Raw genomic sequence first — 19085 nt, 5'->3', positions numbered from 1 at the left:
CAGAACACTGAAGCAATGAAATCCACTTGAATGTCTAATTTTTTCACTCTAGAGTGGTCTGATAAAGAGTTATCAAAATCTTTCGACTGTCTATGACTTTTATTTAAGCAAACACACCATATTGATGTATGGATTTCATTTGACATACTGGCTGCCTTATCAATGAAAGCAACTTCTAATTGGCTAAAGAATCTAAAGATAGAGCATAGTAGTTAACTTTTCTGAACAGAAATTGTGTGAATTTCTTGATTGTAACAAAAACTAAAATTAAATTTCATTTATAATATCACAATGGTATTACTGAGCATAACAATAATATTTGGAATGATTTTGATTCGAGTTTTGATCTTAATGCAAAATCCCAGATTCATAAGGAAGAAATAAATGTTTGATTTCATATGGAAGTACAATCAAAATAAACGAAAATAAATTCCATACATTTCTAAATATTTAAGAAAAATCTCAAATTTAAGAGGAATGTTAAAGCTTAAAATACAAAAAAAACTGAAACTGATGGGGTAAGTAAGAAAATCAAAGAGATTCTTGTAGCAATATGTGACTAGATATAATAGATTACGACTCAAGTAGAACTTATCAATTAAGGAATATTTTCTGAATATCACATTTAAGTCTTATAATCACATATATATTTAGAGGTTTAGTGCTATGTTTGTTACCTCTGGTAAGATGTAACAGTAATTTACCGTTTGATACACTCAGTACATATCTTGGTATCAAACTTAATATGATTGTTATCATAGATAAGCTGATGTAATGAACCTTGACAAATCAAGGTTGTCAATTGTAAAATGACTTACAAGTACAATGGCAATTATTTATATTAAGTGAACAACAGTGCAATGTGTAAAATAAAAGCATATAAATAGATTAAAAGACATCCTCTATCTATAAAAGTAGAAAATCGATGTAGAGTATTTTAAAGGAAAAGTTACGCACAATGTGGAAAATAGAGCAATACAGACATAATTTGTTAATACTCCCTTACTTTTTTTTAAAGGTAACTATTTTATTCAATTGCTCTATTATGAATTAAAATTTGAAGAAAAAAATACAACGTATGCAAAAATTTAAACATAGAAGCCCTCAAACTAGGTTAAAATCTCCTATTTAAAAATGTTAAGCACTTTCATAACTTTCTGACATTCAGAGTCCATCTGGTAATCTATATATTATATACATAATATAAAAATGTGTTCATATTTTCATATAAAGCAATGTTACGTTCAGATATAAGTACTGCATCCTTTAAAACCATATATTAATTAAGTAGCACTGAGAATTTCTTCTTCTGTAGTTCCTTGATTTGAATAAATAGTCTTAAAAACACCTTTTGTTGCTTCTACCTTACATTACATAAGCTATACAGCACATTAAAAAGCACATTTTTAAAGCAAGTAATGTAACAGTTTGAACATATATCTTTATAAGTCAACTATAACAATTTAAAAACAGGAGTTGAATATATCACAACCAATATACAGGTTTAGGTGTTCATGGCAATATTTCTCTTACATAGGTTTTTTTCTCTTTACAAAACAATACCTTCAAATCTTCCTTTTCAAGTAAGTTCAACATACAGTCCATTCATACATTTCCAATATGCCATGTAGTGCTGTAGAAAAGGGCAGTGTTCTATGAGATGATGATGAAATTCATCTAAAAGTGTGTGAGACTCTCGCATCCTCATTGACTATCTAAATATTCCATAACAACTTGATAACAAAACTGAAATTGTTCCTGAAAAAAAATATAATGTCAGCAGCAGTGTACCTTCAACTTAATATTCTCAAAAAATACATAAAAACTGGTGACCAGAATTTTACACTATTACAAGTACACTTGACATTACTCATCAAATAAACATTGAAATTTGGGAAGCTCTTCGATATGACTATATAACATTCTTTATGTAACATTTTGCTGTCAGATGTTACCTTTAGGTCTTGGTAGTTTGTACTTACGATATTCTCTATAAATTGTGGTCGATTCATTCTAATTTGTTTAATAGATTGATAAACATCTACTTCATGATCGATTTCTAATCTTTCTAATATAATACATATAGCACTAAATAATCCACTTTTACTTGCCCCATTCCTGTAAATACAGTATAATATAGAAACACTTAGATTTCTTTCTTGGCAAATATTAAGCTTTTTAATCACTTTGACTTGGATATATGCATTGTACAATGAAGTATTTGACACTTCAGCATATTGTTACATCTGTTGAAAGTTCAAAGTCCTATAAAAGAGATGCTTTCCTAGGTCAAAACCACAATCAGAAACTGTCCCATTGTTCCTTACTCTACAAAATTAAAAATAGACATGTTGATACTTACATACAATGTATGGTAACAGGACCTTTACCATTCTGTTTTAAAGAATCTGTGACTAGTTTATGTAGACGAAGTAAACTCGTAGTAGAATTTGGTATAGTTTGATAATCAGGCCAAGATTTAAATAAAAACTGTTTAACAGCTCTCTCTTCACCCTTTAAAATATAGATATCAATATATAAACATCAATCAATCAGCTTTACTTCTCAGATTTAAAGATGCTGAACAATTTAACTTTAAGCAATAGAAAACATAATTCTGATAGCCAAAAATTCTTACCAATATATAATTTAAAGATATTTACAATCGAAAACATAATCTAAACTTCTTTAAACCATTTTTTGTGTGAATCTGACAAGGGAAGAAATGCCAAAATTGGATGTGACATGATTTTCTTACTGCAGTTTGTTCAGTTGCCTGTAATTTAAGTAGTTTCATCCCCATGACTAACAAGAACACAATTTCAACTCTATGTTGGAATTCCCTGACATACCTTTCCTTTATGACTTAGTTGACAAAGATGCATAGTAACATCAGGATCTACTTCAGATGATGATAACAATTCAACACTGAGTGGTCCATATTCCTCACTATAACCATACTCTACTGGCCAATATAGTGCACAACTCTATAATATATATAGATAATATAATAGTTTATTTTATAAATTAAGGTTGTTAAATAGATTGGTAACAATGGCATTTTTTATTCTTTCACATCTCAAATTTAGACTCTAAATTAAATAGTTGACCATTAAAAATATTAATATGGCCAAGTAATCTTTAAGCAGTTAAATTTTTGGAAATTGATTAGACAGGCAATGTTTGTATGTATTGTTTGCAAATATCAGATGGATGGACCTGTAGTAAGTGAAGTAAAAATGTACCATAAACCCAGTTTTTTCTGTATAGCCTTAACCAAGTCAAATTAGTTAAATATATGAAAATAGAAACAATGGTGATTGAAATCCATATATATAGACATAAGATCTTGAGGTACCCACTTTCAATACCAATATACATACTGAATATCAATCATTCCAAGCTAGGGTTTATAGTTATTGTACATTCAGTTATCATGCTATGAATATATGATGTCTCCCCTCTCAGGCCTAGCTTCACAATTTCAGTAAAGACATTTCACAGGGTAACTTAATAGTCAAATGACATGATCAAGTTAAATAAACATATTACTAATGAAGATTTCAGAACATTCTCAGCTAAATCATGGTAAGTTTACAAGAATGCATTAATCAATTTTAATTATTACTTGGAGTCTCTGCATGCAAGCCACTCCCTATCCAGATGCCATTAAATTGGTGAAACTATGCCCAATTATCAAGAGAAAAATATAAAATGATTGAAATTGAAATATATTATTTCAATAAAATCAAACCTATAACATACTTTTTCATACTGAAACTGAATAAACAAAATGAAAAATTAAACATGTTTCAAATCATTGTTAAATCATAATAAGAAAATTTTGATAAAAGAAAATGAGAAATATGAAAAATTATAAAAAATAAATGAACTTACTGAATCATTTCGTTCAAATTCATTGAGCATAATAACTGTATCTGAATTATAATCATATAGCATTCTCCAAAAATCAGCTACAGTATTTGGTAGAGGCATTTGTGTAACAATAAAATGATCTTTTTGACTATGACCCTGGAATGAATCATGAGAGTAAATTATATACTTAATACCATAATCAGGATTGTTCAATATGTAAGTTAGAAAATACACTTGAAATTTTAATATTCAGCAGAAATGAAGTTATACTATGTATCAAATATAGCTTAAGAAATGGTTTTAAAATCATATCTGTCAACAAATTTAGAATAATATTTAGTTTTAATAAAAAAATAAACATAGCTATGCTACCAGACTTAAGCCTAAATAATAAATACAAAAAGTTAGCAAAAAATCTAGTACACCACGGTGCAATATTCTATATACTCACAGGTAGGAAGACAGCATTAATATAGTCATTACATTCATCAACAGGTGTATACAGGAATGGCCGACATCTATTTGCTAGAAAATATATAATAAAATAACCTTTTGTGCCACAAGACAAAATCAAAAGTCTAAAAGCACTAACTACATTGTAAGCAATGATTTATGATGTATGATTTTGATAATCCCCAATATTTCAATTCATATTCATGAAGTCTCCCTTAAGGATTCAAATCATTTTCAATATCATGATTTCACTAAATAAAGCCGCATTTAAACAGCCACAAATTATCCGGGCCAGGTCCGGACTCGGTCCGGACCAAGTACGGTTCAACACAAAAAGTGGCTGTGTAAACGGGTTGAGAGGGCTCGGCACTGTGCTAGTATCAAGTGGGCCGAGTACTGCACGACAAAATTTTAGTGCTGTGTAAACGCGCCACTGGACCTTGTGTGCATGCGCAATAATGACCTTGACCCTGTTACTTTATTCACGGTAACAACAAACTAGGCTAAACTTTGACAAAAAGGATCGACTTACTGTTAAAATGTGTGCCCAACGGGGAGATACATGGAGTGATGAAGAGACCGAAGCTCTGATCGCTATTAGGGGTGACGAGATCGTCCAAGTTTAATTGGAAGGTGCCCGTCATAATCACAAGATTTATGAACCAATCTTAAGGTTCGTTTGCGCTTTAAACGAGACAAATTCTACAAAAACTTCAAAATCATAGCTTTGTTTATAGCGGGCGCCATTTTGTATGTTTGTGTTTTTTTCGCCTCCTCTGACTGGAGAGCAAGTCTACTTTTGATTTTGGCCCAGTGAAAACAGTGCTGTGCTGTGTAAACGGTACAGGCCAACCGGGCCGAGTCCGGATGAGTAAGGTTCACTTCAAGTGGGCCAGTTTTTATGGCTGTCTAAACACGGCTTATGTTGTTTGTTCACGGACTATGAACATATCATTATAATATAATATAGGAATGAACATACAATGGACGTATTAATGACTTTTGTCAATCATATGAAAATGTATAAAACAACCTCTTATCGATCCAAATCGATTGAACCAAATATATGGATATTAGGTTAATTTATTGGTCAATGAAGAATATTGCATATCAAACCAATAATAGGTATGCATAATAAATTGTAGTCATAACAATGAATACAGAAGTCATACAAAACTTTGCAATCTCTCATAACTGGGTTATCTAACTAGAATGTTAGTCTACAGATATCAGGCTTTTCTCATCACATAATGATATCTACAGATAATGTTTTAATAGATAAGGATAGGGAGATACTTATTAAAGATGTTAGTCTGAGACAAGGGCAATGTCACGTGCAACAATTCAATGAAAATGAATGGGTTTTGATCACGAAACTTTAAACTATGTAAACAAATAATTGGTGTAAAATACTAAGATAACAATTTAAAACAATTTAAGCCATAGATCACACCATGCTCATATGATGAACAGTTTCTGACTTACAAAAATAAATAGTCTTGGTAGAAGGGTTACAACTTCTGTCAAACCTTTAAAATCTACAATTAATGTAATTATATAATGTATTTACAGTAGAAATTAAACCACTCGCTTGAAGACAAAAATGCCAAAATATAAAAAAAGTCATCCAGCGCTGTACACAACTCACAGTTAAACTTTAAAGTGTAAAACTATATTGTGTTTCCAAAACTATTCTGACATCAATATATAAAATAGAATAAGCTTTACCTGGTAAAATATTTTTAAATCTATTTTTAAGAATATTTTCAGGAATCAATGCTGAAGAACATTCATCTTTTTCAATATTTGGGGTTAATAGCTGCAAAACCTGAAATAATAAATCACAAATAATCAAAATTAACTTAAATCATTACTCAAAAAAGATATTCCCTTTAAATACATGTGATCTAGGTCACATCCATAGAAATTTATTGAAGTTTTATCATTCTGAAAGACTGGATATCATTTCTAATAAGTAGTTGCCTAGCAAGATACGCCAAAAAGTTGCATTGATTTTAATAAGTCAAGGGCAATAACTCAACTTCTGTACATCGAAAATTCAAACTTGACCAAGATCTCATCATTATAAATGATTACAGCAAATTTCATTAAATCGGATGAAAACTGTAAGTCTTGATTGATTAATCTATATATTTTGAAGATGAAAATATTTTGAGATGAAACATGACCAAGATCTTATCATTATAAATAATCGCACTAAATTTCAATTATATCTGATGAAAACTGTAGTCTCTATAGTGTTCACAAACAAATTTTGACGCGTTTTTTCGTAAGTCAAGGCCAATTACTCAAAATCCGTTCATCTAAAAAATTGTCAACTTCAAACTTGACCAATATCTCATCACTTTAAATGATCACACCAAATTTAATTAAAATCAGATAAAAACTGTAGTCTCTATTGTGTTCACAATTGAATTTCTGATGAGTTGTTTCTAAGTCAAGGGCAATAACTCAAAAACTGTTAATCTTAAAAAAATCTTAAATTCGAACTTGGCCAAGATCTCATCAATATAAATGAACACAACAAACATCATTCAAATCAGATAAAAACTGTGGCCTCTATTGTGTTCACAAGCAAATTGTGGACGGACAGGGGCAACGGTAATATTATAATGAGTGGGGGTATCAAAACCTGGCTATCATACATAAAAGACTGGATTTTATCATTTGTAATGACTGGACAAATAAAGAAAGGTTTGACAGGAATACATTTAATTTAAACATCTACCTCATACTGTCTTTCTAGTTCTGTTTTTTCACCATCATCATGAGCTGTACACATATCTTGATAAACATTTCTAAATACAGATCTTAAAATAGTTGTATTACCAGATTTAATAGCTTCTAGAACAGCATCATACACAAATACATATTGTTCCTGTAATATAAATATCAATATACAAATACAGACTTTCAGCCATTATACACAAATACACATTATCATAACAAATATATTTTGTTGTATAAATACAAACATGAAATAATATACAAATACTACAGAGACCCCCAAACTAATTTACCCCCTAAATATACACAACAAAGATTATACAAAATTGCATTTTGTTCTTAAAATACTAATATTATACACATTGCTGTACAAATACATTATATAAATAGTATTAAACCTTACCCACGTTTGTATCATATTCACTCTATTCGTTCTCATTATTTGTGCTATACCTAAAACATCTACAACATTCTCATGTTGTGCTTGATCTAACAGATAATCTAAAGCTATATATGTTCCTGTTCTTCCAATACCAGCACTGAATTATTAATACAATACAAATTGCTATATTCAGATAGAAAACAAATCATTCAATCTACACAGAAAAAGAATATAGAGAAGCTGAGAGCACAAATTGCAGAATGAGTTCCTGTAAGATAATCTAGTTACGGATTTTATGTGCAGTTTTACACATTTCAACACTTTCTCTGTTCTCTAAATTTTTCACTAAAAACTGTCTAGGTGTCATTGACATTTTTTCATTCATTTATATCAACATAATAATATCAGTAGTAAAAAATGCACATTGGAAGAAATAAGAAGTTAGCCTTAGCTAGTATCTGTATTCTTACCTACAATGACAGAGTATAGGAGCTGTACTATCTGTATTATATAATAATACTTTACGTCTGAAAGCTAATAATGTTGTAGGGTAGGTTGGGGCACCATGATCTGACCATGTAGTAAAATGGAACTGTTTTACTATTTTACTAATTTCTTCCTGAAATGTTATAATAAGTACATCACTTGAGAGTTCTACAGCTCATATCTTATTTTATCATTTTGATATATCACTTACAACAGTTAAAAAATTGAAATTGAAGGATATGATTAGAACCATAACCAAAGCTGGACAGTTTAGAAGCCTTAGAAAAATGATAGGCAAACCAAGCTGGTAACAGAAGAACCTACCCTTGCAATTTCAAAAGTTCTAATAGTATAGTCTGTGTATTTTCGGGTATGTACAAGTTTGACTGTAACTTCACCATATTTTATAGAACCTTCTTCAGGCCAGTACTGTTCACATTTTCTCTAGTAACAAAATACAAATATAGTTTATTAAGATATAAAAAATACTTCAGGGTTCAAGGAATCTTACTTATGATAATATAAATCAACTCTATTCTCTATCTATTTACAAAACCATTGCTGTGTAACAGCATACAACAAAGTCTTTACATTCTATACATTCACATATTTGACTATGGCAGTTTGTTGCTTTGTAACTTTATAACTCACCTTACATGCCTCTACTAAATTTGTTAACATAACTATTTTAGATATCTTTAACTGCCATACCATTCTCCAAAAATCTCTGATCATAGTTTTATTGGGTCCTGGAATATTATTCCAAAATATACTTACATCTATATAATAGAGCTACAAACAATAATTGCAAAGGTAAAAAAATTATACATTATAGTCAAAAATTTGTTCTATATTTCATATTCCTTGCTATATTTATTTGTCACCTGCTCGACAGCCTAATACATAACGTAACATCTTCATCTTCAATGACTTTTTTCTGCATTCGATCAAAATCTTCAATGTTTGCTCCATTTAGCCAGGAATACCTATGATATGGGATGAAAAAGAGTATACAGGTACCTTGTGAGGCTATGAATGCTTTTTTTCTTGAATAACCCTGAAAGTACATAAAGGTTTAATTCAAAATAGCCATATACTAAATAGAAGAACAGAAACAAATATAAAACTAATTAAGCCTTTCAATATTCTAAATTAACATGAACAAGTAAAAATATAGTATCATCTGGTAAATTTGAAAAAAAAAAACACTTACATCCATATAATTAGCATTAACATAGTCTGTATTAGGTTCTCCTTGTATAGGATCTAATATAACTCTAGAATGATCATCTGTAATATAATTATATAATAATAAATAACATGATCTGTATTAGGTTCTCCTTTTATAAAATCTAATAGAACTCTAGAATGATCATCTGTAATATAATTATATAATAATAAATAACATGATCTGTATTAGGTTCTCCTTGTAAAGGATCTAATATAACTCTAGAATGATCATCTGTAATATAATTATATAATAATAAATAACATGATCTGTATTAGGTTCTCCTTGTATAGGAACTAATAGAACTCTAGAATGATCATCTGTAATATAATTATATAATAATAAATAACATGATCTGTATTAGGTTCTCCTTTTATAAGATCTAATATAACTCTAGAATGATCATCTGTAATATAATTATATAATAATAAATAACATGATCTGTATTAGGTTCTCCTTTTATAAAATCTAATAGAACTCTAGAATGATCATCTGTAATATAATTATATAATAATAAATAACATGATCTGTATTAGGTTCTCTTTGTATAGGAACTAATAGAACTCTAGAATGATCATCTGTAATATAATTATATAATAATAAATAACATGATCTGTATTAGGTTCTCCTTGTATAGGATCTAATATAACTCTAGAATGATCATCTGTAATATAATTATATAATAATAAATAACATGATCTGTACTAGGTTCTCTTTTTATAAGATCTAATATAACTCTAGAATGATCATCTGTAATATAATTATATAATAATAAATAACATGATCTGTATTAGGTTCTCCTTGTAGAGGATCTAATATAACTCTAGAATGATCATCTGTAATATAATTATATAATAATAAATAACATGATCTGTATTAGGTTCTCCTTTTATAAGATCTAATATAACTCTAGAATGATCATCTGTAATATAATTATATAATAATAAATAACATGATCTGTATTAGGTTCTCCTTGTATAGGATCTAATATAACTCTAGAATGATCATCTGTAATATAATTATATAATAATAAATAACATGATCTGTATTAGGTTTTCCTTGTATAAGATCTAATATAACTCTAGAATGATCATCTGGAATATAATTATATAGTAATAAATAACATGATCTGTATTGTGTAGGATATAAAATAACTATATAATGATCATCTGTAATATAATTAGTAATGATAAAATAAAAACTAAATAATAAGTAGTGATAAATACTTACATGCCACAATATTACCGTATCTATTTTTAGCTCTATTATCAGCTTTTCGACTCACTTCACAACATGCTAATAATCCAACTGGTAATTCCTGCAAAAGACATTGAAATAATTTTTACTGGCTGCTCAGGTATATATTGTGTAATTGTGGCCGATAAAACCTGCAGCCAGGATTGAAAGAGTTAATTTTTTCTCATATTGAAAAAAAAAATCCCTGACTTTGGCGTTATGTTACCTGGAATACAAAATTTATACTTTAATCTGTGCATGATTTTGGTGTGAGAAAAAACACTTTCTATTTATTGTAAATGTTATTTCCAGTGTGCCAAAAACAAATCCTATACAATTTTGTGAATCAAACTATTTAGTACTCTTTCTATTATATATAGACACAGCTTTATGGAACAACAATCACTGGTTAACCATAAAGCTGTGTCTATATATCGTACTCACAATTGCTAAATGCCATTCAAAGACTTTACTCTTTAATCTCAAATCTGTTACCATTGAAAAACTAACCTCAAATTCTTTTTTGAAGCCTAAACAATTATGTTCTTTATTTTTCTTTATATAATCATAAAGTTGTGAGATTTCCACAGGACTTGTTTGTCTTTTACCAGTAACATTAACATAGATTGGTTCACTGATAATTTCTTCATTTCTTTGGTTATCCATATGCTCCATTAAAACTGTTTGCTCTGAAAAATAAAAGAATCTGTAATTGTATGAAAAAGTTTTTATCACCTGAGATGCCTAATGAGTAAAAATATAAAACAAAAGAGTATTTTAAGATATTGAGTGTTATTGAATTCTAATTAGTAAACTTTGGTAATTAACATAAAAATAAAATACCTATTCTAGAATCTTCTAATAACTGACATGTTTCTGTTCCACCATGAGTCTGTAACTCTTCTTCTTGGCAGCCATCTTTACTAAATGGTTTGGATAAAGCTAATCTTTTACGCCTCCTCTTTCTACTGAAAAGCAAGAAATTATTTTCCTTCACTTTATTAACATGATTGACGCTTTATTATACCAGTCATTTTCAGATGTTTATTCTTCAACAAGAGCAATTCTAAGAAAAAAGTTAAAACTTCACATATCACATGGACAGCCATTAGGATATTAGTGAACATAATAAATGCCATACATACCTGAATAATAATACAATCAAAATAACAATAATTAAAAACACAACAACTGCAGCTATCCCACCACCCACTACTGATGATTTAACACTTTTCTGTAAAGCTGAAATATTTATAGTGAGTGTACATGTCAATTTACTTGGAAGATTTTAATCAAACACAGTTAAAAAACTGAATATGAACATTTTTTTTAGTTTTTGTAAATAAAATTCATAAATCAAGGATAACAACATGTTGATTGAAATCCAAACATATTAACAATGTTAGAGAAATATCTTCATTTGCATCCCTTCAGTGATTTATTTTTTTAAACAATAAAGTAAGAATCAAATTTTACCCATAGCACATTTGTAGCCAATAAAACCTTCAGCACACCCTTCTAAACATTGACCAGTTACTCTGTGACAGGGTACACCTAATTTACAATTACCACACATCGAGGTACAGTTCTCCCCATACCACCCTACTTCACAAGCTGAAAAAAAGACTTATACTGATAAAGACAATGTTAATCAAAATAACTTTTAAAACATGTTATCCTATTACAAAAAGTCCTTTATTCATGACTCTAATACAATGATAGGTTACTTTGATACAATTATAACTTTCACTATTAAACTGAGCTTTAATGTAGGGCTCTGTTATTTTTTAAAATATTTATGCCAACACTGTTTAGATAAATTGGATCTTTGTGATGATCATTTATAAAGAATATTTGTAAGTATTTTTGTAGTGTTAAAAAATTCAGGCTTGCTAGTTTACTTACTTTTATTACAATGTGTTCCAAAATATCCTGCCTCACAGCCATTTTCACAAGCTCCAGTAATATGATTACAAGTAAAACCTTGTCTACAAACACCACAGGGTTGTTTACACATTACACCATAAAAATTTTCTTGGCAGACTGAAGAATAGTGTCATACAGTGATCCAACTGGTATCTAACACCATTTCTCTTTCAATGGTCAAATCTTGTTATAGATAAAGTTTATAGGGGTTGAAAGCTTTTAGAGGTGCTGGCCATGGCATCAGAGTATCTTTTTCCCTGTGAACACTGCCACAAAAAGACAGTGGTCTGATCCAGAGTTTAGAGGTATTGAAGTATTGATGTGGTATGAGAAAAGAATGACAACAGTTTGGCTGTTTGTTTTATATGTATCATGTGCAATAAAACATGTACACAGTTAAGTTTAAACAAATAAAATACATACTGTCTTTACATCCTCCTGTTTGATTTCTGTAACCAGCTGCACAGCTTCTAAAACAAGATCCTGTAACATGGTCACATGGATCATTGTCACCACAATTACCACATAATCCTATACAATTTCTACCAAATGATCCATCCGGACATTCTACAATTATATATCATAATTATTATCATGAATTATCAGAATTTAAGTACTTTTATTCAGACTTTGATAGAGAAGAAATCAATCATTGATAACAAATCAGAACTACATTCAAACAGTAAGCTTATAATGTAGGCTACTGTTAGTTTAAATCCAAATAAATCTCCAGATATTACAGCAACCAATAATCCTATTGGTTTCATAAAATTTAGCAACTAGTAAGCAATGTTCTGAAAAAAATCTGGTCTAAAAAGTTCAAGTTCCCACCTTTTTTACACTTATCACCAAAATAGCCAGCAACACAATCTTCTAGACACTTTCCTGATTCATGATAACAATTATCATTATAACATTGACCACACTTCTTACTACACCTATCTCCATAATATCCTTGACTACATGCTGGGGATAGGAATAATGAAACTTCAGATACATGTTAATAAAACACTGAACCAATAAGAGACATGTTCATATTGTTTCTCTAGTTTGATACATTTCAAATTATTTCAGAAATTTGAAAAAAATTATCATACTTTAAAAAAACACAAACGATGCATCTATATGTGTATATTTATTCTGATAGTTGTATGGTAACCATTGGAAACAATGGTATCAGGATTTATCCAAGATACTCTCCAATAGAAGCACTTTGGTATCTGCTGAATTCCTTTGGCTCTTTCTGGTTGCAATTGTGTACCATTGTACTTCAACTCTTTTCAAAAGAAGGGAACTTTCAATATTTCAAATAAGAACTTACATTTATCACAGAATGTTCCAGTCCATCCTGGAGCACAATGTGATTGACATTTACCAATAGATTTATCACATATTTCCTCTATATTACTACAATGACATTCTTGTATACAACTTTCACCATACAGATAATCCGGACACTCTGAAAATACATTATCTAAGTTGAATATCAGCCATTATGGCTATGTTGTTCAATAGTTAAACAACACTAGCCTGTTGTAAGACGTGATGCCATATGCATAATGTCATAGTGATTTCTGTCAGATAATGGTTGATTAGAAAATATTCCAAACATTTCATTTAGAAAGTTCAGCTAGAATCTAAAGTCAGCCTTCTTGCTGTAGTACTATCATTGGAACATTAATTTAAGGTTGCTAACCTGACAAAAATCTTTGTGAGAAGGGAATCTAATGGTAGACTTACCACACACATTTAATACATCACAGATACTGGTGATAACTTCACCGTCTTTTATATAATAACACCAAGGTTTAGCAGCGAAATACTGTATACCAGGATTTCGACAATAAGTATGATTTTTGAGTTTATCTGGGAATTTATCAGCACTTATAACATCTTTAAAACTGGCTAATTCTGGATCTAACCAGTCTAAACAGGTAGTATTTTCTGCAACTTGATTGACTGTTCCTGTGTAGTTTACACCTTGTCTGTCATATAAACACTTGTTGTCTGCAACAAAAAACACATGAACATATCTTCATATCAGAATAGAGAAAAGGGAGTCCATTCAAATTGAAATATAGAAAATGCTGTGCATTTTTTGGTCCTATTAGTACAATGGCAATCAACATGTTCTCTTTTCAAACCTTCAAGATTTTCAACCTTCTCAACCATTACTACACATATGAGGACTAGTGTTTCCGTCATGTCACAATATATTATCTCTATCGATGATACTAAATGAAAACCAGAAGGGAACTTTCGCAAGTAGCATCACTACCTTCTTTTTGACAGCATGGTTATACTAAGGTTTCACTGAACTCACTTTAAGCTTTGAATTCAAGATTGAAGAATTGATTTTCTCAAAAATACATTAGAAATAATAATCAATGACTTACCAAATTGACAGTTTTGACCATATTTACCAGATTGACAGCCTGATGGACATGCTCCTGTTACTGGATCACATGGCTCATTATTTAAACAATTACAATTAAATCTACATTTCCAACCAAACTTTCCATTTTCACATTCTGCAAAACAAGATTAAATACCAGAATTAAAACATATTAGAGAGATCACTGGTACATAAATCAACAACAACTATTAATATATCTTATACAAATAAATATGTACAAACAACATGTGTAGGTACTTTAAATGGTGGAAAAAATTTTAATGTGCCATGTAAATAAGAAATTACAAGGCATTAAGAGAAGAGGAAGTATAAAATGTCAGAATTTATTTATTGAAATCTATAAAATTGTCTGATGTACACAGCCTTGAGTAACAGGATAAATACAACTTTATAAAGCAGCTTCTCATTCTTTTACTTTAAAAAAAACTAATGCACCCTAAGGATTTATTTATAACATAATAAACAATACAAATGACTTCATTTGTGAACAAAAAAAATCAATTTTTATCAATGTTTTATCTCTTTATTATCCAATCTGAAAAAGAAAGTTACTTAGAAGTCTAAAAATAAAGTTTCCGTGAGGAAATTTCTCATCAATCAGTGCTCTAGGCTTGTGATTTAGGAGATAAAAAATAAAATAACAATCATCTGTATGCTTTAACAGTATAATGATCTTTCTTTAGTCTATTTATTATAGAGACTAACATTTTCTTAATTTCAGAGCAAATCTTTCTAATAATACAGGATTATTTCTGGTCTTCAATCATGAACATAAAATCTAAACTGATACAGTTTCATTTGTGAACTATTATTCACATCATAATTTAGGCATATCTGTAACAATGACTTAATAACTCATGGTTTTCTCACAACAGTAAAAAAGATGCAACATTATACAGTCTAAAGAGCATGAATCAAAACTTTTACCATTATTTGATAAGTTAAATTATTTTCCTTTATCAACAATATCATTTATTATTTCAGAAGGAGCTTTTATTGAACAATCAAGTACAAGCAATGGTGGAAACAAGTCAAATATTGTATTACTTATGTTGTGATATGAAAAATCGTCATATTCGCAGTTGACCAAGATCTCATCAATATAAATGCTCACACAAAATAACATTAAAATCTGGTAAAAACTGTAGTCTCTAATGTGTTCACAAGTCAATTGTGGACGCAGACGGAAAGGGGGAATGGGGCAACTACAATATACACCCGCATTATAATGTGGGGTATAAAAAGATTAAGGGGAAAAAATTAACAGGTAAAATTGTGTAAAATGGGGTTTAGCAGCATCAGTCTGAACTTTTCCTGTTTCATCAAACTGATGCTGCTATATCTCATCAACTATATAAACAGATTTCTCCTATGTACAGCCTGGAGCACACAGCATCATCCTAACTCACTGACAACTGGGAAAACTGAGTTAAAACATGTTCAATTCTAATCAATACCAGGGACCTTAGTATGAGAAATTCCAGCATCAAAGAAGGAAAAAGCTCTGTCATAACAGAACACCATCAAGCGTATAGGAATGATAATGACCCTATGTTATTGATAATTAGACCAGATGTGATGAGAAGGATCATAAAGAATGCATCAGGAGAGTAATTATCACAATCAGACACTGAAAAACAATTATACCTGACACATATAGTCTGGTTCTATAAAGATTTATTATTGACCTTCAAATAATAACAGTTATTATATACACCACTATAATCATCTTCATTGTCTCAAATAATAGTTCTAATTTTACATGTTATTTGATAGGGTATCATACATCACAACATTGTTTTAGGTACATGTATGATATTAGAACTTAATCTAACATATTAAGAGTATATATGCATATCTATAGTTGCTTGTTGGTATTCAAATATCTAGAGTGATAAAAATCATGACTAGATAACGCTGTGTATCTTTGTAAAGGCTGATTTGTGGGTTTATTTTTAAATCTCAATATACGACTCCCCAGATATTTTAATATAAATTCAGTTTTTGAAAAATACCTTGTATTGCAAACACAAATATCTTACTCTAGTTCATCTGATAAAGTCAAATAGGCAGTTAACTTTGACAGTAAAATCAATTGAACAATTTACATCAAAAATAGAAGGCACTTGTCATGGTGTAAAACTAATGGATAAAACATCATTGATTTAAAGGCCAAAAAAGACAGAACAAACGAAAATTTTACATCTAAAATAAATAACGATATTCTTGCCCATTCATTTTATTTAACTGGCCGATTTCCTATAAGATAGTCGTCAGTTATCATTGAAGTCCTCTATATAAATATGCACAACAGGCTAATAGGGCAGATTAAAAATTGGAAAAATGATTTAATAGTGACAAAAGGCTTCAGTTCTTATCATCATTCTCTGACATAATAATGCCACAACTAAACTAATATACCTTTACTACATATAAATTGCAGGCATACACCAATCAGACTTTCATTATGAAAAGTGTTACAGCCTGCTTGAATTATGTTTTCAGCTTGTGAAATTAGATGATTATGTCTTTCAAGGTCGAAAACTAACATATGCATGAAGAAAGCAAATATATAAAAATTTTGACAAGTTACAGGCAGTTGATATGTGTTATATAGGGAAGAGCTGAACATTCAATGAATAAAAGTCAATTGAATTAAAGACTTGATAAAAGCTCGAGGGAAATCTACCAGAGATTGAGAACTTGTTTCATTATAGAGAGTGTTCACGTTTATAATATTATTGTATTAAATGTAGCTTATTTACATTCCCTATCACTCTCTATATATGACGAGAAGATGGTATTCCATTACCAGGAATTGTCTTGAATCTATATATTACTGAAAGTACATTTTTCAAATTGGTTCATATTCAATCTCCTAGCCACTTCCTTCATAGCACTACCAGATTATTGGTCAAGTGACTTCAGAAAACTTTTTTCTTTTTTACAATAAATTTTCATGGATGAGAATTTACATGAGGAGAAAAAAAGTGGTTTGGCTATTTGTAGAATTCAAACAAGTTTTTCTGGAAATAAAAGCAAGTCATAATTTTATAACCCAAAGGCTTTCTTTCTAGATGATAATATATAATATGTTCTTCTATTATTACACTATTGTTGTTTAATTAACAGAGTAACACTGTCAATTAGGCATGAAAGCATTAAGTTTGACTTAATTGCAATATTCCAAAACTGCTCATTTGTTAAATGCACAAAAGTCAACAACATTCTGGTGTCACTATTTTGAATAATAATTTCAAATGATCATAGAATTGCAAAAATCTTTCATCAGATGTAAAGTCACCAACTTTATTCAGTTTATGAGGAAAGGAATTGTTAGTTAAAGATTTTCTAGTCTGGGAGAGTATCTTTAATAAGTCAGAACTGTGTATAGAAACTCAATATTCTCAATCAAAACCTGGTACATGTCATGGAATCTTACATTTTTTACAATTGTTATTAATTGAAGCTTCAAGCATCTGATCTCTGTGGCAATTCTTATTGATATAGTCGGTAACGACACGACATGACATATTGACACTTTCAATATTGACGTCATTCCTCACTATTAAATCTCATATATTGGAATCTATAATCAATCTCTTCTGCAAGTTTTTTCATCATTAGATTCAGTTTTTCCAAGAGGCTTAAAATAATGATGCATTTCAGTGGAAAATAATGAGTCATTCATTGATTCCTTACAAGTTCATTCTCTTCTTAGACAAAGCTTAATATGTCTACATGTATGCTTATACATGTACATGAAAAAATACTATATATTTTACTATCTAGCAATAACACCATTGAACAAATATTTAACAGGAGCGCATATTTCACAGATATGTGTTCATAATTTCAAAAGTGTTGATATATACATTCAATTTAAATCCATGTTGTCCAGTCCTGCATGCAGTCCTGTTGTTCCCAACCTTTTTCAGCCGTCACACCCCTAGAGTAATCATTTGAACCCCTCACACCCCCAAAACGAAAGATATTCAAAACATTGTAAATTTTATTTTTATTCAAACTAATCATAATAATCACATATAATAATGGATATATAACCATGTGGCCGCAATAAGATGCTCAATGGGAAGGCTGTTGCTGTTTTCTTTCGAACCATATAATATCCCCCAACAAAACATTCTCCTTCAACAGTTTTCACACCCTGACACCCCAGTCCCACACCCCCAGGGGGTGAGAACAACCCAGACTGGGAACCAGGGCTCTAAATGCACCATTTACATCAAGTTTTATAAAACATGACACACCTAAAAGTGATAAATTGAACAGCTTTATAGCATCAATTGTCAGGTTTTGATCTAAGCTTGTGA

General features: G+C 29.9%; 2 protein-coding genes across 2 annotated transcripts; both read right to left on the bottom strand.

Moving 5' to 3' along the window:
* Positions 1 to 1704: 1704 nt before the first annotated feature.
* Positions 1705 to 6163, bottom strand: LOTGIDRAFT_103119 (hypothetical protein; the record flags this gene model as incomplete). Its single annotated transcript, XM_009045758.1, has 7 exons — positions 1705 to 1758; positions 1983 to 2118; positions 2363 to 2514; positions 2853 to 2987; positions 3898 to 4032; positions 4328 to 4401; positions 6058 to 6163. Coding segments are annotated over 7 exons (792 nt in total), but the record flags the coding sequence as incomplete, so codon positions are not given.
* Positions 6164 to 7066: 903 nt separating this feature from the next.
* On the bottom strand, positions 7067 to 11075 carry LOTGIDRAFT_102205 (hypothetical protein; the record flags this gene model as incomplete). Its single annotated transcript, XM_009045757.1, has 9 exons — positions 7067 to 7228; positions 7481 to 7616; positions 7930 to 8078; positions 8258 to 8389; positions 8597 to 8694; positions 8966 to 9002; positions 9159 to 9235; positions 10404 to 10491; positions 10920 to 11075. The coding sequence occupies 9 exons, from the start codon at positions 11073 to 11075 to the stop codon at positions 7067 to 7069; spliced, it is 1035 nt and encodes a 344-aa protein (XP_009044005.1).
* Between the last annotated feature and the right edge of the window lie 8010 nt (positions 11076 to 19085).

The sequence above is a fragment of the Lottia gigantea genome (genome assembly GCF_000327385.1).
Source record: "Lottia gigantea unplaced genomic scaffold LOTGIsca_1, whole genome shotgun sequence".
In the NCBI taxonomy this organism is placed as follows: domain Eukaryota; kingdom Metazoa; phylum Mollusca; class Gastropoda; family Lottiidae; genus Lottia; species Lottia gigantea.
The sequence above is the reverse complement of the archived record's forward strand: the minus strand, read 5'-3'. Positions and strand labels throughout refer to the sequence as shown.